At 44.5% G+C, this 22924-nt stretch overlaps 1 protein-coding gene and 1 long non-coding RNA gene across 6 annotated transcripts in view; one reads left to right on the forward strand and one right to left on the reverse strand.

Annotated features, from left to right (window-relative positions):
* Positions 1–22924, reverse strand: part of vn (membrane-bound neuregulin protein vein) — a 198100-nt gene that overhangs the window by 56671 nt on the left and 118505 nt on the right. For all 4 annotated transcript variants that reach the window (XM_026815404.1, XM_026815403.1, XM_026815402.1 and 1 more), the window contains exon 3: positions 4801–4940. In XM_026815404.1, coding sequence (XP_026671205.1) covers positions 4801–4940 — 140 coding nt within the window. The remainder of the gene's footprint in view (positions 1–4800; positions 4941–22924) is intronic.
* On the forward strand, positions 2492–4311 carry LOC113464629 (uncharacterized). 2 transcript variants are annotated; one of them, XR_003389475.1, is made up of 3 exons: positions 2492–2888; positions 3021–3245; positions 4296–4311. It is a non-coding gene; the product is annotated as an uncharacterized LOC113464629 (long non-coding RNA). The 2 variants fall into 2 exon arrangements; XR_003389476.1 differs by lacking the exon at positions 4296–4311 and adding an exon at positions 3660–4143.

The following is a 22924-nucleotide window of genomic DNA, read 5'->3' on the forward strand; positions in this document are numbered from 1 at the left end:
AGATATCTATTGAGTAGTAAAGAAGCGAATTTGAAATTGAATAAATTTCAGAATTTCATTTTAAACAACTTAAAATTCAAAGTATCCGGGAACTAATCGAGAACGCAATTAATACTTGCGTTCAACTAATTGAATACGCGTTTCCCGTTTAACTACGCGTTAAAGTTTTGATTGGGAAGCTAAATAGAAACAATAAGCGTGTGCGCGAGATTTATTCAGCATCACGCGTGTAAGCGGTTCGACGCGCAATTATTACTCGCGGGATTCCCGCAGTTGTTCCGGGCAAGTTTCGTATAGAAGTTTATATATCTCAAGGATGCACGTTCGCGGGTGTGGGGCACAAGGCCGGGGGTAGTTTAGTTTGGACGAAGGGCCGCTTAGGGCTCGTCGAAGCGAACGGCCGCGGCGGGAGGCGTATTTCTCACGCGACGGAGTTTCCCGACATACAACACGCGCGTTCCACGCTTTGCCTGAAAACCGTTGTTCGCTTGTTGTATATCGCGACAGACTTCCAAGCCCCATCGCATAATATTATTCCTATCCACTCCCGGGATGCGCGTCTATCTACAATCTGACGACTTGTTTAATTCATTTTGAATCCAGATGCGGGAGATGTTATAGAGCTAAGATTTTTCAGAATTACAACTGTTCGATAAAATTCTTACGATACTCTTCCAATATCTTTTAACTCAGCAATTTATAAAAGTTCACTACTATATTCTTTTTTATGTAAGTACGTGTGTGCGTACGATGTCACAGTGGTTCCATGTGTACATGGATACATGATAACAGGTAGGAGCAAGTAGTATGAGTCGACGTATGTAACTCTACTTGTCAGCTACAAATAATGTCGTATGAAACTTCCCCATTAAAATTGTTTCCATTTTGAAACGTCAAAATTATGCCAAAATATAGTAGCGTCAACGCTTGATCGAGCATTGAAAAAAGACATAGATTTATTACTGTTTTTTAATCTTGAAAATTAAAACAAGCCAGAGCTGGCCAGGAATCATTGTCCCGAGCTGTATATACAGTCAAACGTGTAGTACGTATCACTTCATCCCGTCGAGACCCGAGGTTGTTTATCCGTCGTAGGGACGACGGGTACCGCGAAATCGCGCGACAGTTTCGGAGTTTTCGAGGAGCAGGAAGGTGTATGCGCCACTTCCGAGACAATGCCTCGTGCCACCCCCGCCGGGGAGAGTTTATTCGTTACGCGGCGAATGCTTTACGCCTTATCGCGTCTTTCCAACGATACCTCTCCTCCCCTGGTACGGTTCTCTTTTTTTAAGGTTTCGCGCGTGCTTTCCGCGATACGAGAAGTCTTCTTAAAATTCAGAGTTTAAGAGGGTTCGCAGAAACGTAAAAAGAATTTTAAGTCTCGGTTGTGAAATGTTTCTTTCGAGCGGAAAAAAATACCTGTTTGCGTATCTCAGTAAAGAGAAAATTTAATCTCTTCAAGCTGATAGTACCTATGAGCTATAAACGCTATAGGAGTTAATGAGCACCAAATGGTATCGCAAGGATTAAGAGGTTCGCGAGGTAAGCTGTCGGCGAACGAATATCTTTCGCTTTGTAATCATTCTGAAGGAGACTACAGTTGATTGGTGCGCTGCTAATTAATTCCGCGAGAGCGATGAGCTCCATATCCCTCCCGTCTCCTCCAGAAGAAAACAATGTCCCCGGAAAGACAACGAAGAGCACCACGGGGTGCGTATCGCTCTCGCGAAAGGAGGAAGGAGTTCACTTTCCGTTGGTAATTGTTCCTATTTCATCATTCCATCGCCCCCATGCCGACTGCCTTCTAATTGTCCCTCTGTCCCTCGTCTCTTCACCTTCAAGGGTATTAAACAGAGTTAAATATCTCTCCCCGAATCTTTCTCCGTTTCGCTATAGTTATACCCGTTGTGTATCGCTATTTAACTCGAGTCATTAGTCGTGTCTCTGATAATCAACTTCTCCCTTTGTTTTGTCCTCCGGTAAAATACCAGGGAAAATCGATGCTCGAACCATGTTTGTTTTCACGAGGCATCAAAGGACTTTCAAAAAACTGTTCTCTCAAAAAGACGACAGAAGCTGCTGCTCGAGAAGCAAAATATATCGCTGCTGCAGTATCCACCTGTCTCGGGTTTTCACAATTTCACGTTTTCCGTAAGCGAGCTGACGCGCGCACTCGTGGCGTCGCACAAAAGAAACGCCTCCACTCCTTTTCTTTCGGCCCCTCGGCTATTTGACCGCTCGAGGATTTCTTCCGTAGGAACTTAAGCACGAAACCTTGACGTTAGCTCGATCTCACGATTGCACAACGGTTCGTCTCCCCCTTGACGTTCCTCGAACCCGCGACGCGACGCTGTCGATAACCCACGGTGGGAGCTTAACAAGGCTCATGATTGAATTTCTAGTGGGAGATCTTTCCGGTGCATATAATTTCATTGATCTCACCGTGCTAGGTCGGGCTGGCTCGCGATAGCTGGCTGGTAAGTCAGCCATTTCCGGGCTAAACGACGCGGAACAAGCGTTATTGTATCAAGTTACACTTCCGCGGTAGTAAAAGCGTGCCATTGCGACCGTGCGCGCGGCAATTGTTAGAACATAGTGCGGCCGCGAAGAGAGACGGCCAACATTCGAGCCGAGTAGTAAAAGTTTGTGGTAAATGTTATTGCAGTCTGCCTAGCTACCGCTCTTTCGAGTAACTTCGGGTTTATAAACATTACCACAATCTGTTACCGCAATCGAGAAGGGCTAAACAACGGAACCTCCCTTTCGGGGTAGCGTCCCCAGGGTGTAAAATGTAAATCGGGAGGAAAAGTGAAACTGCTTCAATCCATAGCTGCTTATCAAGTGTGTTTATAACTATCATAGTGCATTCTGTGTATCATTGATGCAACGTATGTATTATAATGTACAGTAATTTTATTAATAAAACTCTTAATTGTCGCTTCCCTTCTGATTCTTGTTCTCTATTGAGGAAACGACGAGGAATTTAGCACGTGAATCGAGACAACGTTTCGTCGTTCCAGAATTTACGAGACGGGCCAGGGGTACTCGTATGTACACGAAAACGGGCAGCTGACCCGCCATCAGCAGTTCAGAGAGAGCTATATGAAACCCTGACGTGGCTGGCAGGGCTGTAATTGTCGCCCTTTGTCCGTCATACGAGCCAGCAGCCCCCACGGTAGCGGTGAACCGCAAGCTTTCCGGGCCTCGCCGGAACCGCTGGATCCGCGCCGGTATTATCGCATCAGGTGCTTAATCCTTGCTTTATCACTCGCGTACGTCTATTTGGCCCACTTTAGTATCTCCACGCATGTACCTTCCAAATATGAATTCAATTACAATGTCCATAATCGTATGAGATTCGCTAAAGTCTTGTAATCCTAAACACATTCTGTCCTAATTGCCTACGACGTTTATATCCTATCAAGATGATCCAACGAAATCTTATAATTTTGCGCCCCAAGGAAAATTGCTCATTTTTTATACAGATTCGATCTGAACAGAGCATCAATTCTATGTTATATTATACTATTATGTGTTCCAATTTCTTTCTTTGAATTCTTCACTTTCTTGTCCTGTACAAATCGATATTTCTTTCTACACGTTCTTGGAACAGTTTCAACGATTTCACACTTATTTCCAACCAAGAATTTCTTCCTCAGCTGACGGCGATTCTTCGAATTGGTGGTCGAAATTGCTGTAATGAGTTACCGAACCTGCTCGTATAAGTACGCTTAGATATTACATGAGTTTCGCGTTTTTCCCTGGGCCCAACTGTTCCCGTTTCGGTTCCAGTCCGTCGTGGACATAAATACACCGGACGAGGACCTCCGCCGAATGTTGCGAGGTATTATGAAAATCCATAAACTAACGTTCGGCCATGTTCAGCTGGCTAGAGGTTTAGCCGGGTCTAAGCCGATCGATATAGCGCCGATGCGAACTGTTTCAGACGTTTATACACAAACCTGTGGTCGGATCGCCGGCGAGACTACCGTAAAAACCGCGAATCTGATATTTGTCCTCGAATAAAAGTTGGATCGTTATTTTCGTTTTCCAGACGCTCCGATTGATTTTCTAACAATAAACTCAGATCTCTATTTCTTTTATTGTTTCTGTCATGTCGTCAGGCAAATAAAGATACTCAAGTATTGCGTTTTATTAATTTCACTATTAAACTGTTCATCATGTTTTATATAGAAACTATGAATAAATTAATTATATTGGCAAATAAACTGTATTAAGAGTTATATATAAGTTTACGCTATATTTCTGAATAGAATCGTCTCCTTGTTTTGTAGTTTCCATTCTCGGTCAGGAATAAAGAAAAAGACAATGGAGTAGTCGAAACGTTGCAGATGGCAGAAAGTCGCATCTTGCGACGCGTGTAACGCGCTCAGCTATTTTTTCCGCGAATTCAATGGGGGGATCCCGCGGCACGCACCACCGGAGTTTATGTGACAACAGACGGGTGAAAACTGAAATGCGGCTCGGACGATGTACGCGCAGGTGTTTCGTCGACCGATCAATCCATCGATCTGGGCCAGTACAAAAACCGTCCCTTCCTTTTATTTACCAAACGTTCTCACCTCTTCAATACATTTCTATATCAAACAATGACTGCGTTTTTATTAACGACATGCAAATGAATAGGCGTTTTGTGATCGAGGTCGAAGAAGATGCTGAAAGAACGTGCAAAGAGAGTATACACTGTTTTGCATTGTCGCGTTTGTTTCTGAGAGAAAAAGGGTTCTAATGAACGAATGACAAAAATAATCTGGCTTGTGTATATTGCGGGATACTCACTGGTTTCCTGGGTTCTATCGTGAGCGACTAGAAGCTGGGCCGCGAGCGAGGCGTGATGACCGGAGGTACTCTCGGCCACGCATTCGTATCTGCCGCTGTCCTCAGGCTTCGCGGACGATATCACTACTTTCGATCTTCGTCTGCAAACAGATAAGTGGATTTTCAGTATACGAACAAATAATTGTTTCGACTGATTTAAATATGCCTGTAATATGTGGGAGTGCAAAATAGTCGCTCAGGCACAGGCTTTTACAACGGAGCTACTTAGTGTGCGTCACATGGTGTCCAGGTATTCGGCGGAAATCTACTAGTTGTCCCCAGAAAACATTTTTATGACTCGAAAGTTCAGTTTTAATGAAATAAGGGAGAAGAGAGCACGGAACAGTGTGGTAGATAGAGCGTCGTTTAATTTGTATCAATCAAATATATTGTATTTCATAAACGATTTTCTCTCGAATATCACGTGAAACCTTTCAATCCCAAAAATACATTGTAACACTAGATCTATTTGCATTATATTAATTTCCCCTATTGTATATGAATATTCCATTTGATTTAATTGAATGCGGTTGCAGTTACTGTCAAAATATGTACATATGCTAAGTACATACTGCTAATGAAATCCCAAACCATATAATATACGCATTTTCGTCATATACTATTCTAATTATAAAGGTGGACACAAAATATAGGAGAACGGTGCCAGTAAGTGGATTAGCTCATTTATTATCAATCGTCTACACGAATCTCGAGGCGGTCCTTTCGCGTATCCCATTCGGCCGAGTCCCGGGCGAAGATTTCGCAAAGTTTCGGGCAAACAGGAAGTTTTGCCTGTGCTTCTCGGCCGGAGATCTAGCTTTCAGAAGCGGGGTTTACTGCGGCCTGAAATTTCTGGACTTCTCTAACCCGGAAAACTCGTTTTTCCGTATGAAGAAGCCGAAACTTCTCTACCTCGCGGAATCCGCCCCCCGAGACCCCGCCTCGCCGGGAAATTTAATAACTTTTCGAACGCCACGGATTACTACCCGCCGGAATTCGGTCTAAACATATCGATTCCGATCGATGTTACTCTTCCCGTGTTTTCAGCCACAAGAAATTCCTTAAGTTTTCAGTTGTATCACTTCGAAATTTCTCGGTTAGCAAAGAGAGCTATTCGTTAGAAACGAGTTGATCACCTTTCGTGATATATTTATGAATTTTTGTCATTTTTAAAAAATATCAGTCTTGACTCAATAGCGAATGAATTTTATTCCGGGAGTTAATTAAGGAATTAGCATGGCTGTCTCGATGAGACTATTTCGAGTTTAGTCTCACGAATCTCGCGAAGTAATGGCACTTGTCGACCGCGGATAGAAATCCAGATAGGAGGACAAGCTCGAATTGTCGGCAAGCGGAGCGGAGCGACGGGGTACTTTCAACCGCGGTGGGTGCGAAACGAGTTCTAACCCCAGGACGGCATCTTAAATTGGAAGCGATTCAGTCATGGTTCTTGGATGACCATCCGTGTCTCGCTCCCTCCATTTGTCAGACGAGTTCTCGATGGTCCCGTATTACGCCGCAATCCACGGCACAGAGCCCACGTACCAGAAGCGAAAGGGGTTAAACGGACCGAGGAGAAGCGAAGCTTGATCGTAAATCCGCAATTGAGGTTCGCACTCGCTCGGGATACAATTTCAAACGTGAATCTTTCGCTCGGAATTGTTCTCCAACTTTCGTTATTGAAATTCCTTCAAGAATATTTTTATCGACGCTATTTCGTATCATTTCTCTCATACTTTTTAGAACACTAAAATCTAGAATTGCATGAAACTTTGTACGAATGAACATAATAAACATTTGTTTTCTTTTAGTGAATAATCAGTGGAAGGTCTTTTGTATTTTTATTTGAATCGACGATTAGGAAATCTGTTGCTTCTGTTTGAAAATTTTGTAAAAGGATAAAAGGTATCTTGCCACTTAGGAGCAATTTCTAGGTACCGGCGGGCCGATGATTACCGGAACGCGTGCAAATCGCGATCGGATCGGACGCAATTTCCGTGCCCGCTGCGCCGTGAATAGTCCAGAATAATCCCTTAATTGCAGCTAAATCGATGTTTTCTCTGCAGGCTTGCCTGCACAGTTATTAATTTCACCGTGTTGTCTTCTCGCGCTAACCAAAACCCGAGCCAGTGAATCAATTCGGCTTAACCCGCCTCGATTTTCATGGTACGGTCCACGTCTCTTTTTCCGTCCCATACATCTGTATATTTCATGGTCAACCCTTTGATCAGCTTACACAGTGAATTCTTGTTATCTCTATCGGTAATTGTGTACCCCAGCACACAATTAATCTATTTCCTACAGAGAAAATATTTCAAACGTTACTGTCCGACAATTATTTGAAAGGGTTGATCGTCGTCGTGAGCAACTTGAACTAGGGAATAACTTGGACGCTCGATCATCGTTCCTACAAAAAGAACGGAGCTTTTCTTTTGGGTGAAGTCGAACTGAGATTTCTACGAACGCGGAAACGGGAACTTTTAATTCGACCGGCCAGGAGAATCGAAAGAATCGAGGAAGAGATCGCCGAAACGGATCTGAGAAGAGTCGGGGTAATTGCCCTCTCGGATGGAGGGCTAAAACAGGCCGGGAGAGGAGTTAAAGGTAATGAAAGCGAAGAGCTTCCGCTGCGAACACAATTTGCTCGGCCACCGGATTAACCCTACCGATTTTTCCTCCCTTCGCGATCGACCTTTATGCGCCTTTTATGCGATACCTTAGCCCCCGACACGCGCTCCTAACGTGTGTTTACATAAGTGTATGCACGCGACCGATACAGGAGGGGATGAATACAGGATCACCGATGTTTTGCATTCAGCAGCTTGAATTTGCTCGAGCCTTCACGTAAGCTCGTTACCCCGTTCGCTATGCTACGTATTGTAACTGTGAAATCAATTGAAAATTCTCAGTAATATTAAATATTTATTTTGTTCCTGTTCCATATAATGTACGAAATACAGTTTCCATTAATTGAGTAATAACAATATAAAAGTAATTAAAAAATTTCAGTAACATAAACTTACGTTCCCTCTTATAATATAATTCTATTATAGTTAATACAATTTCTGTTTAATAGTTATAATATCCGGATAGTGAAATCAAATACGTCTTATCCCCTTTTGACGATGTCGATTAACTGCTGAAATGTTCCACCCAAAGATGGATTGAAATACTTTTCATGGTAAACGGTCTACTCTGGTTCGAGAGTCCCGAAAACGAGGTTTTCATCGCCGTCAGGTGTCGACCCCCGCTTTTGTACCGCCGAAAAGTATCCTTGAAAGATGGTGGGTAGAGAGGCAGTGGATAAAGTCACGCAGGGTCGAGCGAAAATATTTGCACGGGCCGAGTCACAAGGCGCATAAAGAGGGTCGTCGTAGCCGCCTCCGCGTCTGTTCATCCCCTTTAAGCGATTTCGTATGCAACCGTTCACGAGATACGGAGATACGACCGGGAGGAGAACGAGAGAAACGCGCGGTAAAAAGAGAAGTTGGGAAGAGTCTGCGGCCTCGGACGCGAAGAGGGAAAGGAGAGAAAAAAAGGAGAACTGGCAGTGGGGGGGGGGAGGGACCGACGGTGAGGAACCGCGCGATGGATCCAGAAGGGAAGGGTTTCTAATTTGGTGCCGCGGCAAAAATCGACACACCGTCTAGACTACCGCCACTCTCCGGTTAGTGCGCCTTGTAGGTATATATGCCATCCGCGCGAGAGAGAACGCGTTACATACATACGGCAAAGCAACGCGGAACGAGAGAGAGAAAAAGGAAGCGAGACAAGGTGGAAGAGGGAAAGGGAGAAACAGAGCTGGAAACGCGATGGGGAGAGAGACGGGTCGAGATTTCTATTTATGTATTCCGGCTCGTTCATGCTTCGGCCCCGTCTTTCGCGCGCACTCTCCTTTCATCTCGTTACGTTTTTGTGGCCGGTTAGCCTACCGATCTCCGCCTCCCTAGGCCGCTACCCCTTTGACTCGCCTCCAAAGGGAATCGATCCACTGGGGATTTTCTAACGACCAGGCCGAGCGAATCGTCTGCCCGCCGCGTCTACGCTTCGCGTTCCCTGGCCCAAGTTCCACGCCGATGAGAAAATCCTACGTCTTCCTCGAGAAGCTCTTCCCCCCCTGTTCGGAAATTAACCTCGGCTTTTACTGTCGAATTAACATTTTTTACTCGAGACACGAGTTGCGAAGTTTCCTGATTAAAACTTGTATAAATTTTCAGTCGATCTAATCGAGATCCCGAGGACGTTGACATTAGCGGAAATTGAGTGGTTGGAAAATGAGGAGAAGGCGTCCGGCTTCTTCGTTTTAAAAGGTGGCTTTGAAGGATTTTGGATTATGGGGTGCTTCGACATTTCGCAAAGTGACACCCGACAGGACAGGGTTAAGATTAGACGGTAACTCACAAGCTTAGGCAGACGAGTTAAGAATGGATTTTACGATCGTCCTAAGTGAATGTAGCCCCTCGATTCTCACCTACTACAGCTTGAGATAAGTACAAGCGCGTTAAGAATGGGCCGTCACTTGCTTTTAAGCTCTCAATAATGATTTTCGCCTTGACGTACGATCATTTACGTCCTGCATATAATTAAACGTAATGCTTCCACCTCTTTAGAAATCATAAATTCTTCGTACGCGAATCGACGTACTCGAAGTACATTTTACTGTCCTATCGGATTACTTATTCTCTGCTCAATCCACTTCTTTGGATCGAGTAACAGGATAAATATAGGAACGCGACGGAACTAATGGAAGCATGTCATTGAAGTTGACTCGAGCTGGCATAGAGCTTCTACGAATATTTGTATTCGTTTGTTCTTGATTTTACGAAGACAATCTGAACAGAATTCATGGATAACTATCTGTCGCGTTTCACGAGCGACGATAAAACCGAAGCCGGACGTGGCTCGTTTCGCGCGAGCATTACGAGCGTGCGATTATTGCCAGGGGTGCTTCTCTCGTAGAGAAATTCATTTCCGCGACACGTCGCGCGGTGCACGCCTTTCGTTTATTAACGTTCCGTCCCGAATTTAGACTGTCGCCCCCTTTTCTGCTAGCCGGCAGCGTTATCAAAACTCTCGCGCTTCTCCCAACCTATTCCGAGCGACGATTAATATGAATTACACATCTGTCTGTGATCTTTTCCGACCAGGTCTCGAGATAATGGCCGGTTTTAGCGTAGCTTCTCTTTTCTGATTTAAATCCAGTTAGACGCAAGGATATTGAAATGAACTTTTGCACGTCAAAAATGTTAAGTTAGCGTTAAGAAATGCATGGTTTCGGAAGCTGTATTCGTGGTTCTGTTTCGACAATTCGATTGACCAACAGGTCACAATGGATACCTAATGGTGATAGCGTCGCTGCGACTGGCGGGCCAAGGGCTATCAGTCTTGTAATGGAAACGGCATGTCGCGGCACGAAGAGGGTGAAAAAGAGATACACGTCGAAAAGGGAGAAAGAACGGGAGAGACTTTCTCCGCCCTATCCCCGGGTCTTCTGTTTTTCTTCCATCTCGTGGAAGCGGTTAATGGTTTTCTTTTGGCCGGCTGCGTTAATGCTTCTGCCCGGTTGAACAGCGCGGCCTGCTGCTGCTGCTGCTGCTTTCCTTTTCTTCGTCTTCGATTTTTTTCATTTCCGTCCCATCCCACGGTGCGGTTACTGCTGTTCTGCGGTTGTTCGAATGAAATTCTTTCGAGGACCGATTGTATCGAGAAAACCGCACGTTCTGTGTCGCGGACATCGACGCGAACAACCTTTCGAGGACGCTCGATAAGGCTTTCTTTTCTATTGTCCCAGTTTTATCTCTCTCTTTTTCCACTTTGCTCGTTTCACGATTCACTCCAAGTGTCGTGGACTTGCGTGGACCATTTCAACACCGCTTTGCCATTCATGTTTGTTTAATACGTGACCGGCTCAAGCAGAATATCACCAATTGTAATAGACAATATTCTAAGGGAAATTTTGTTCCCTTTTGGTAGTGGTAAATCAGGAATCAAAACGTCGAAGAAACGAGCTTTTTCAAATGCCTCGAGAACCATGGTTAGTTCCTTTCAAACACATTACCGAAGGGGAAATACAAAGACTGCGTTTTTGATGGGTGAGGATGATTCGTTGATGGAACGCAAAGAGGGAAAAAAAAAGTTAGTGATGGTGGGAAAAGTAAAAGATGGCTCAACGAAATATGTAGAAACGATCGCGGGTATCGAGGCGTCGAAAATTGCGAGGAAGCGAACGCGTCTGACTTATGGTTGACGCAAATTCCTTACGACCCGGTGACGCAGCGGCTCGTTCGGAGACAATTTTCGGTGGAGCTTTTTCGCTTTCGCGACGAGGACGCGGTGTCGAATTACGTGTGTCGTCTGGAAGTCACTCCGAGGCGAGCGGCCTCGCGGCTGATTTAACGAATCAGTTACGTTACCGAGATCCGAATAACGATGGCCAGACAACGCGACGCTTGCTTCTCGGTAGTCCCCGTCCCCTTCCGTCGAGACTTAACCGAGAGCGTGCTTTCTCTAATTTTAGCCGAGACAGCTCAGTGTCGCAGCACTCCGCAAGCGAGCGAGCTTAACCGCTTCGGTCATCCGCTTGCATTTTCTTCCTGATTTTCATCTCTCCCAACAATTTCCTCTACGAACTTTGTTATTCATTACACAAACTGGCTTTTCCGTGCCACAGGCTTAAAATACATTTTTGCAAAACGTATGTGCTCACATGGCTTAAGTATATTTTGTCTAAGCAATTTTTTAACTAAAAATTATGTGTGTTCGATTTTTGCGTTACTTGCTATTTTAATTCAAGAGAGGGTTAACACGATACAAGGCCGGACGTTAACGATACTATAATTCCGCCGAGTTTCACACATCCAAAAGGCTTGAAATCTCTCGAATAGAAGGAAAAGTCCTCAACCCCATGGGCTGCACTCTGAGAAATAGCCGGGAATCTGGTCCCGCAGGGACTTCAACTTGCTCCTCGTTGTGCGAGCGCGTTAAACTCCACGGATTTCTCAAATATATCGCGAAATGAAATTTCGACAGTTTTCTCATTGCGATTCGTCATAAAAGATCCTTAACGTTTCCTTTTTCGAGAGGAATGAAAATATTCGTTTGTTAGCATGAAATTAATTTCGAGTATCTCAAGGTGAATTAACGAATGTACCTCACATATAAAGAGGAAGTCTTCTAAAAGATTCTTGTTTTCTTTTACGGTTTGGAATTGATTGTATCGAATTTCGTATTATGAAAGAACGGTAACCGTGATCTGGGCCACCGCAATTTCTTTGCTCCCGTGATGATTCACCTTCGGGAACGAGCTTGCCGAAGAAAAGTCTCTTTACAAGAACCTTCCGCGGTCTTTTGAGAAATCCTCTCGGTGGTGGACGATTCAAGGCGAACACCCCTTTCGGAGCAGAGAAGAAGGTACCGGGTGTGCGATAGGAAAACAGGTCGGATTTATGGTGTCCGTCGTTTTTCCGGGCGGACATTCGTCGGTGAAAGCCGCACGACCGGTCGACGAAATATCAGAGGGGGGAAACTTCCGCTTAAGCGCGGATAGTCAAAAGCTCCTCCTCTCGTGGCGTTCGCACGCTAGCCCGGTTATAAATACTGTAACCCATCAATGGCACTGCTGCCACCCATTCAGAAGCCGCGACAAGAACGAGGCGAAACGGGGAAGCGTGGAGTAGGGTAACGAGAACCATCTTGATGCTTTGACTTTGTAAAAAAAAAAAGATAGAGGAAAAAACTCGATACCTATTTCTTGCCCTTTCACCCTCGCGCTATCCTTTTCACCCTTTCCCGCGTTACTTTTCATTCAAGTTTTTTCGTCTTGCCCCTTTCATCTTTACGTAAGTTCCTTCTTTTTCGACCACCGTCTATCATCCGTCAAGTACTCTCAAAGTGATCATACATCCTATACGTCACTCGTTCTTTCACCAAATTGTGTATAGTATGACGTCTTAAAACATCTCTACATTCACGTGGTCAAGTCAGATGCGGTTTGTTCATTGAGAACTAGAGAAGACACATTATTTTATGAAATTATTTGAGAATTGCATAGACTGAAGTCTTATAGTGGTGAGACATTCTGAAGTTATTTAAAAATGAACAGTGGACACTGACATTGCTATTTTGTTCCCTGACAATTCGGACATCGAAAATTATATCCACCGGACGGCGCAATAAGTTGCGAAAAGCGAGATGAATAGGCACGCGTGTCTTTTTATGTAAAACAGTTTAGTCTGGTGTCGCAGTCGTTGATTTATCCGATGCGATAAACCAACGCAGAAATAAGACTATTCGTGTCCGTGGAAAAACGCGCGGGGCCCGTTTTATTTTAATCTCATCCCATGGTCTCGCGTCGAATCTTTCCGCGCCACTGGATATTCGCTTAGTTTTTGAAAATATCGTTTCGCGTTAAATTAGCCTCCAGTTATTCGGTTTTAATATCCGATTCCGTCTCCTGCGGCTTCGAAATCGCGCCATCCCTTTCGCTATAACGGTTCGCTCTCCCACCCCGCCTTCAGAGTAAATACGTTCGACGGAAACTACGTTTTATGCATGCACGGCTCGTCTCGTTGCCGTTTCGTCCTTCCCGATGCATTTTTCAACGAACTTTCCTTCTGTGTCTCACAGTCAAAAAGCTGCGGGACTGACATTATTGCTCGTTCACCCTTTTGCTTCCCGTTCAACCGGAAAATAAACCATATTGTTTCAACTATTTTTATATCAAACACTTATGCTTGCTTTGCTTCAACTAATTTGAAATGGATGGTTATAGGTAAAGCTTTGAGACTGAAAGGCATGCTTTTTCAAATAAGAGTCTTGCGAAATTATAAATTCTGTTCTGTTCGTTTCCAAAGCTCAATCGAATTGCCGACGACGCGTTTGCATAAATTCCTAGAGGGTAAAAAAAGTCGAGCGCTAGAGGGATCGCGGAAAAGGCGGACAGTTTGAACGGCCTCGCGGCGAAATGCCGTGAGGATATAAATTTACCACGGCCTAACGTTCTTACTCACGCATTTCTAAGCGATGTCTCGGTAGCTGGCCGCACCCTCTTGCCTGCTCAACCCCCAAGCCGTCTCGTTTTTCGCGCGCGCGTGTCCGTATTTATTTAGATTCACGACAAGGTCCAGCATCTCCGTTGATGACTCACGCCCGGGCGCGAGGAGGGCGGGGCGAGAAAGGAGAGAGCCGAGAAGAAATTCTCATCCACGGGCAGAGAGGGGCGACTGGGTTTGCTTGCCAAGACTCTGCTTAGATTTAAATCGGTCCATTTGAAGATCAGTATCGTCCCTCTCTCCTCTGTCTTAACCGTGCCGATCCTCCAGAAATATCCTGGCTGAATTGAATCGAGGATAAACTCGAGATAGAAAGGAGTGCTCCGCAAACTTTGTGAAGCTTATGCAGCCTTATAAAAAATACCGTTCAAGAAAGTAAACGATGCTTTCCCGATAATTCTTTAAGAGGGATCAAGTATTTCCGAGGCGTTAAATAACTTGCGAAGTGAATGAGAAAATATTTTCCTACCCCTGTCCGCGTTTAAGGGTGGATATTTGAAATCGTCGATGCGATGGAGGAAAGTTGTGACCTGTTTCAAGGGGATCGAGACTAGTGGTTACGCGAAAGTTGCGCTTTCGTCAACTTTGAACATGCAGCCGGTTTGGAAAATCACTTTGTAACGTAATACAGTTGGGAACAGAGGTGCCTGAGAAATTTCAAATTAATGCTCCATCCCCATTGCCCGTTCGAGCAACCATCCTGGCGAGTGGCAAGAGATACGAGAACAAAGGGCTAATCTTTGTACAGACCTAATGGGGAATCGGGTCGAAAGATCGCGAAACTGAATTTCGCGGTAAAAGGGAAAGACCTCGTGTTGGTCCGGCGTGGAAAAAGGAAGCCGAGGGAGAATAGGATGTCCGAGAGAAGTGGAAAGCTGGACGAGACGGAAGTTGAACGCAAGACTGGAAACAAGAGGATAGAAAGAAGAATGGAGAAAGAAGAAAGGTGGCAAGCGGGTGGATACGAGGCGGTGGCTCTTGACGAATCAGGGCGTAACCACGATATATAGACGCAACAAGAGAGAGAGAGGCTTCAGTTCGCAGCCAACAGCCAGTAGAAAATTTTAGCAGGAGAGGCTTTGGAAGCGGCTCGATGGTTAGGCGAGATTAGGTGCGCGGGATAGGAGCCGAGCTGGAAAGCTTTCCAAGAGGCTTCACCTTTCGGTGGCCACTTTATCCTCACTAAGAACTATATACTAGATTCTTCGATTTCTCCTTGTCTTTTGATGCGGCTGCCCCAAAAGGCTACGAACCTTTGTTCCGATATCTCTGTCGAATGAAATCTTTTGACCCCTTTTTTTGCGATACCAAGTACTCGTCGCATCTTCCGGCTTTGCTTTCTTTGATCGGCAAGAAATCATTCGCGATGCTCTAATAGAAAGATTTCGCAAACGTATTTCATTCTTATTGATAACAAATAAACAGCTCGCTACACAACGAACATTAGATATTGAAATTCTGATTGAAAGATGAGAAAGTCATGGTCTATTAATACCTAAAATGTTCCTCTGACTAACAGAGGATTCAGCAACTACGCAATGCATTAGAATTGGTGAATTTCAGTAACAAATTCGGTAGGTGAAAGTGGAAAATTAGCATACGACGAAAATTGTCGAGACGGTGCTAACAAGGTGGAAGGAGAGGCGCGCCGAGGTCGAAGGGGCGTGAAAGCGTCGCAACGCGTTCGCTTTATAACGAACGAATAGTACGTTGCCGTAATCACGGTCCGCGCTCATTGAGATCGCTCTCGACCACGACGTGGCGCGCCTCGCGCCGGATGAAAATTGTTAAATTATAAACTAACGCCCCCGTTAACGGTTGGCCGCCGACCCGGTAATTTGATTCGCGATGTCTCTCGCGTCTGGCTTGACATTTCTCAACCATCCAAGCCGCTGTGCCGGAAACAATTGATTTTTACCTCTCGCTATGTTGTGAACGCAAATTCAAAACACGCCACAACCGATATTCGGCTCGGGGCCGATACGTTCGAATCCGCGGTCGTATTTTTCCGTTTTACGTAAACTCGTTTCCGAATTCCCGAGCGAATCGGTCGAGGTTACAATCCGTCCCGTGCTCCATTTGCCGCAATAAAAAAAAACGTGGAAAATGTAACGATAAACACTGTTATCGATTCTCGGTGGGAAACGAGACCACCTCGGGAACCCAATTACCCCCTTCTGGTAATAAAAAAATATTACCTTCAACACTTTGCGCCTCAAAGGCCGACGGGGCGTTTTGTTTACTTTTTTATCATATCCAATATTTACTGGATAGTTTTTTTGGAAACGCGCCTGTGTGGATCCGTCGTACCTATTCTTCTAATTACTGATTAATTAATTCGCCGGGGCTACCTCCATCGCCGCAACTCTCTTCGTGTAGCGAAACGAATTGGTTCAAAGGAACGACGCCCATCTGTTTTAATTAATTATTAATTGTACGGCGCACGAAGACGACAACTCTCGTGTTCAGTGTAATGAATCTCTAGAAGTAGCTCGGGACTCTCCGATTAACAATTTTTCCCTCCTCTAAAATAAAAATTTCTTAAACATTCTGTTATAAGATATTCTTAAAAGCGATAACTTGTACAGATGTTCTCAGTCAATTGTTAACCATTTTGTCGCTTTCGCCTCGTTTGCAACCGTAACTCGTTATACCATCGAGCAAGTCGTTTGGCTGGGTACTTCGAAACGAAATTTCGAAGTCTCACAGTAAATGGAGAGAAATGGACCGAACAGTTAATACTACAGCCAAAGAAAAACGAAAAACTTACAGCCAAAGAAAAACCGTAAGTTTTCCTTTAAGAGTGACCGAGGCGAAGTTCCCGGCACGTGCTTTAATAAATATTCCGCGAATACGAAGGGTTAATTGCAGCATCGAAGCAGATGGTCGGTTGGACCACGTTCGCCAGGGTGTTCCGCTTATTTCCGACACGGTCGACCGATCGGTCAGCCGGACCCATTTTCCCCTCGAAGGAATCTATAAATATTTGATTCGAGTTGTAGGGCACCGCAGTAAGTTAGATCCTGGACCGTTGCCGTGGATCAACCGTGGAAAATGGCCAGTTGATTTCTTGCTCCCGTCCCTCTTCAACCCTCTTCGTTCGTGCTTTTACCCTCGTCGCGTTCGAGGTCCAACTTCGTTTTCCACGTGGAGGATTTCGGGAGTAGGGTAAACCGGCCGATATGCCGCCACTGTCATTGGACCGGATCCAAGCGACCGTTGCAATTGCAACAACAAGCAACTCCCGGGGACAGAGGGCGGTTAGAGAGAAGAGTAGGAAGAGGCGTGACTGTCGGTTTCGAGCAGGAAACACCTTGCGGATCTCTCAGGTATCGGCTTCTTTCCAACGTCTCCGCTTCCCCCCTGTTCTTATTCGCTTTTTCACTCACCCTCGCGCGCCCCCGTAGGAACGGTGACTTAATCGTGTTTGGCTGCGGTCCAGGACACAAAAGTTACCGGAAGCTCGTCGCTCGGTAACAGTTATCCACGAAAACTACGTTTGTTTCATCCAGAGACACGAGCGAGCAGTTTGCTCGTTAATTCGTTCGTTCTTTTCCCTTTGCCAGTTCGCTCGACTCAGTGGTTGCGATACTTTTTTTTAATTTTGTTTTTCGCTTATACAGTCTCTTACCGCGATTGTTCCGCGCTTTTTCAGCCACCGGTAATCCCCTGGCAGTAGCCGGGCGGACGCTCGCCAAAAGAGCCGCGTTTAAAGTGCCTCCCACGGGAAAAGAATCCTTTTTTAACGAATGGCACCGGTGAACCGCGAATCCACCCGATAAACTTCGCTGGGACCCGGTAAAATTCCTTAAATCAACCTTTGCCTAGGATGGGACACCGTTTTGTCCAACTTCGAAGCGGGCAAAATCAAACTGGGTGGACCGAAACGAGTTCTAGTTCGTTTCATGCTGCATGTGCGAAAACTTCCTTTTAGCACTCTTTCTAAACTTCGTAAAAAGCCTGTTAAACGTTTAAATTACGATTGTTATCACCATCCAAAACTCGTTCTCTCTCGGTTACTATTAATCTTAGTCGTGTAAGCAAGCTTCGCAAGTTCATTACGAGTTCACCACTCCACCACCTTGAAGGCATTAAGTTAGTAACTGGCGCACCATTCCGATAGGATTTCTCGCAGATTTCCGCTTACGCGGAAATGCACGAATTCCCAAAAATGCCCGGAGGCTCTTTGCTCCACCTCGCTTCTGCGTTTAGTTCCGTCTTGAGAACAAAAAAATATACCAATTTCGTAGATAACTCGCGGAGTTCTCCTCTGAAAATTGAACCGCGAAACCGCGGTTGGGCGCGTTGATAACATTCCCCGTGGCAGATAGTTCGCAATTTCTCGCAACATTTTAACAACTTTCTCTCCGAAGAACGATGGATGCGGGGAGAGGGAGGTTGAAAGGGTTCCGTCGCGGGAAGCAGAGATTTGCAGGAATAATAGGCGCCGTGGCTCGGCCGTTTGTTCGTCGTTGCGAGTATTTTTACTGCACTCGTGTTCCGGCCTCGTTTAAAAAGTTACCTGTCACTTGTCGCGGCTCAGGGTACGGAACTCATACGAGGAGGGAAGCGAGCACGAGGGGAGAACTACTTCATATTCTCTGCGTCCACGCGAAATTGGCACAATACGCATTTTATTTCCTTTTGAGTCGCGCTTCGCTCTGAAAACTCCTCGCGAGCGATACACGCTCCACTTACATACTCTCCCGCCTCGGTGCTTTCACTTCTTCACGTTTCATGATGTAAGATATCTCACTTTACTTTCCAATAATGACAGTCGAACTTTCTGCCAGACGTATTCAACCTATTTTTAGCACTGTTGAATCAAACGTAAAAATTATTGACATTATGTCTCGCTCGTGTAGTTGATTAACCAATGGAAGTAATTATTTTCTGATGCAGAAATAATCACATAATTAATAATTGAATATCATATATAAAGGAAAAGATCGTTTGCTTTTAAGCAACAACATTTTACCGCTTCAGTAACAATGAATCAGTAATTGGTGTGCACATAGGTGTATTAATTACATTACGTGTCTACATTATTCGTAAGAGTACCATAATACCCATTTTTATTGTTATCGTCACAGCAAAGCGTTGACATTAATAACAACCATGAATGTTAATACCTTTGGGAATAACAATTAGGCGATTGTGTTTGAAGAGATAACAAAGAGAAAGACGTAACATCGTTCGTCTTGCTCCGCCTTTCCTTTGAAATTCGACGAACTTTCAACTGGAATTTGAATTTAATCGAATAAAAATAAAATGTTTTGGTAAATATTTTTAACGAGGGGATTAAGAAAACGTTGCTGGAATATTTTACAATGGAGATAAAGAATGATAGAATCGACAGGTAGACGGGTAAAATTATAAAGGGACATTCTAATAGAGAGAGAGAGACGGAAAGTGACAAAACGCTGGCGGCTGTCAGATAGGAGAAAGGTTGCCGAAAGTGTGACAGCATTTCAATGAAAATTCAGAAAACTATCCGATCTCCGGCAAGTTACGTACAGAGTGAATTGTATAATGTCTTCGATCGTTGTTAAATTTCTATTCTACATAATAATTCTCATCTGTGACAATAATAATTAGTGACCTGATTTTAAAAATCCTCGGAATATTGATTCACCCCGTGTCAGGAAAGATTGAATTTTTTTCTGAACTCTGTGATACATACAATACTGGCGTATTTATACGCGTTTTTCGGAATCGCACACCGTGACGCTGACACACAAATTGTAAAGCTCGTTCTCGAAGGGCAGAGGCGATCCTTTGTGCCTGTGAAGCTTGCCCTATCTCGACGTGCGCGATTCTTTCCGTATAAAAGCTAGAATACGCTGTGCAAAGAACACTCATGCGAAGGTAACCTTCTGACATGATAAAAGCGTTAAAACGTCGGCACCTGCGCCATACAATTATTATCTTTTTCATACCTTTAAAAGAGATGCATAAGACCGAATGAAAATCAAAATGTTTCGCTACAGTTAATCCTGACGATTTAAAATCGAAATTGAAAACCGATAAAAAAATGGCATCACCTTTTTTTTGGACGAAATCCTATTTTGCGTAAATCTGCATTCGACCCGGGCGGTCGATTGGTTGGTCGGTTGCTCATCCGGGCTAAATTTCACGCTTGGAAAGTACATTTATCGGCAAAAATGGGAGACAGTTCGCGAGCGTATGCAAATGACTCGCTCCTCGGCTTTACGCAGTGGCGCGAGCGAGAAGCGAGGAATTGGGGGACGAAAGCGAAGCTACTTGACGCCGGGCCGAGGATAAACTTTATGATTGCCACGCTTTCGAGGATCTCCGCGTTGAAAAGTGTTTGTAACGAAGCGCGACGCGCATAAAGATCCCCGCGTCTCGTCCCCGGGATAATGGCACCCCCGCGAACTCTAAATTGCCTGTTAAAAATCCTGTTTACTTTGCTGCTTTGTTTACCCCGGCTACGTAGCCTCCCCAGAAATTGTTGATCCTCTTTTTAGTCTCACGATCAAATTTATCGCTCCTACGTCAGTCTCCAAGGATCGGGACCAAAATAATTATTCATTTTTATCTTTAGACTTGTTATAGATATCAATTTATTAAAAAAATTGATGTAAATTTTTATTAAAAGGAGTAATAAATTATAATTGCTGAAGATATAAATATAAATATAAATGTAAACGTAAATTTTATACAGGAATATTAATTGTACTAACAACATAAATAAGATGTATTATACATTTTAATATCGAGTTTAACTATTGATAATTACAAAGTAACGTCTGTATTTGACGAGCAAGAAAGAAACCAAGTAGAATAGGATCGTATTTGGTCAGACGTTGGCCAGACCAATCGTCCCGTGGCACATTTCGCTCGATCGAACGGGGCCATCGGTTTTAACTAGCGGAACGTCGGTTGAGCTATCGCTTTAAATATATTCCTTCTCGAAATTCGCCTCTCTCCACTCAGAATGCTTTACAACATATTGGAGTCGAGACGGATCCCGCATTTCCATTTTCTTGTTTATCGGATCGCGAACGTTTGTGCACCGATGTCCCGTTTGTTTGCGCATAAATATTGATGCCAGGAGGAAGGCGAGCTCCTCTCTCTCCGAAGGTTCGACCGCGAACACGAGATCCGAGTCGTGATCTGCCTAAAGAGCGGCCACAAAGGGTAATCGAGAACCACGTTTTAGCCGATCCTTTCCAAGCTTTCTGCGTAGCGTTAAAAGCATGGATACGGTTTCCTCCACAGGTTGTCTCATTCAATGAAATTCATCTGACAGAACACACGTAACAAAGTCTATAAAAAAATTGTGATATATTCTGCATAATGCGCATATTGATACATTTAAAATCTTTATCCGGTTCGTGACACGTGGCACATTTTGTTTGGCACAGTCAGCAGGAATGCGAATCAACAGCGCAAAGAACAAGGGGATGGGGAGAATCGCTTGTAGTCAACAAAAGAATAATCGATAGGTTGTGAAATTAATTAGTACTAGGCCAGGGAGCGAGTGCCTCGGCATCGTTGGTCCATTATTCATTCGGATGTAAATGAATTCGAACGAATTGGAACATAAAACGATCCCTCACCACTACCGGGAAGTTTTGTGGGCTACTCGTGCCAATACTATACTTCGTCGCTGGATAAATATAAACGACGAAAATGTCCGCGAGAACTCGTACCCCGCATCGATATCCCACTTTCGATATTCTTTATGGTCCGCGAATGTCGATAACGCGACACGATTTGTCGCCGATTAATTCCTTCGCAGTTCACTAACGATAATCGCTTCTGTTATGTTAATTATTATTAACATTAATTTATTCTGCTTACATCTTCGTTAACAGATTTACTGTTTCTATTTATCATACAATACGTACATTCTTGGATATGTGCGGTTTGATGAAAGGTCTGGGGACTGTTCAATCTGTTCCAAATACAGTGATTATGAAAGGAGGTTAAAAATCGTGATAAATGCAAATGAAATTGTACGCGCTTCCGGTAATCCGAAAATTCTTCGTTCCCGCCGTGAAAGGGGTTAAATCCGGGGTAAAATCGGGTCGCTAATTACTTCGAATTCCCTTTGACCGTCGCGTAAGACTCCGAGAGGCAATTTCGTATTCAATAAGCGGGCGAAAAAGGGGTTTCGTGTCTGGTTGGTGGTGCGCGATTCACGTTGGGCGCGGCTCCCGCTGATTTATTAATTTTCATTAGGCAACGAGTTTACAAGCTCGAAGGTGAGTCAGCGTAACCGAGGGTTGAAAGTGAGGGCGGGATGAAGGGAGGGGGGTGGTTCCGCGGCGGCAATAACGCGCTCCGTTCTCTGTTTGCACGGTCCCCGAGAGGATCCGGTTACCGCTCGTTAACCTATTAACATTTTATTACCGGCAATCTTTCCTGGTCGGGTAGCACGTACAAGGCAGCAGCCAGAGTCGAGCTCTACTACCCGAACCGAACGGTTTCGTTGTAACGAGCAACGAACGCGCCCCGCCCGGGTTAAGACCTTTCCCAACCAGGCCGGGGGATGAGTTTCAGAAGGTAAGAGGCACGTTCAATGGTCGTCCGGGAGATTTGTGAGTGGAAAACCGCCCTCGGAACGAAACGCGCCACGATTACACAACGATTCCCTCGCGGATACGATCTTTTTTGGCCGGTTTCCACCGTTACGAGGTATTATGCGTCGCGAATTGATTGTTCTCAATGTATTACAGAATTAATATTCATACAGTACTTCATATAAAATTCAAGACCGTTTTCTATATGCATTCGCTTAATTAATCAACTGTATGTCCAATATTAATTAAATATCGTTAAATAAGGTCGGATGAATCATGAGGTAATAAAGTGGTTGAGAATAACAAAAAATTTCGATTAAACACGACAGTGATGCAGCAGCTGTTTTACTTATTAATATCTAGACGAGAGGGGATGAAACGATTTTCTGCGTTGATTCCACGGTAAAAATGATTTCAGCTGTATTAATAGTTGTCGATATTGAATTATATCCGACGAATGAACCGCGGATTCGTTTTCATCGG

This window comes from Ceratina calcarata, unplaced genomic scaffold (genome assembly GCF_001652005.2).
Source record: "Ceratina calcarata isolate Rehan_Ccalc_2016 unplaced genomic scaffold, ASM165200v1 scaffold449.2, whole genome shotgun sequence".
NCBI lineage: Eukaryota > Metazoa > Arthropoda > Insecta > Hymenoptera > Apidae > Ceratina > Ceratina calcarata.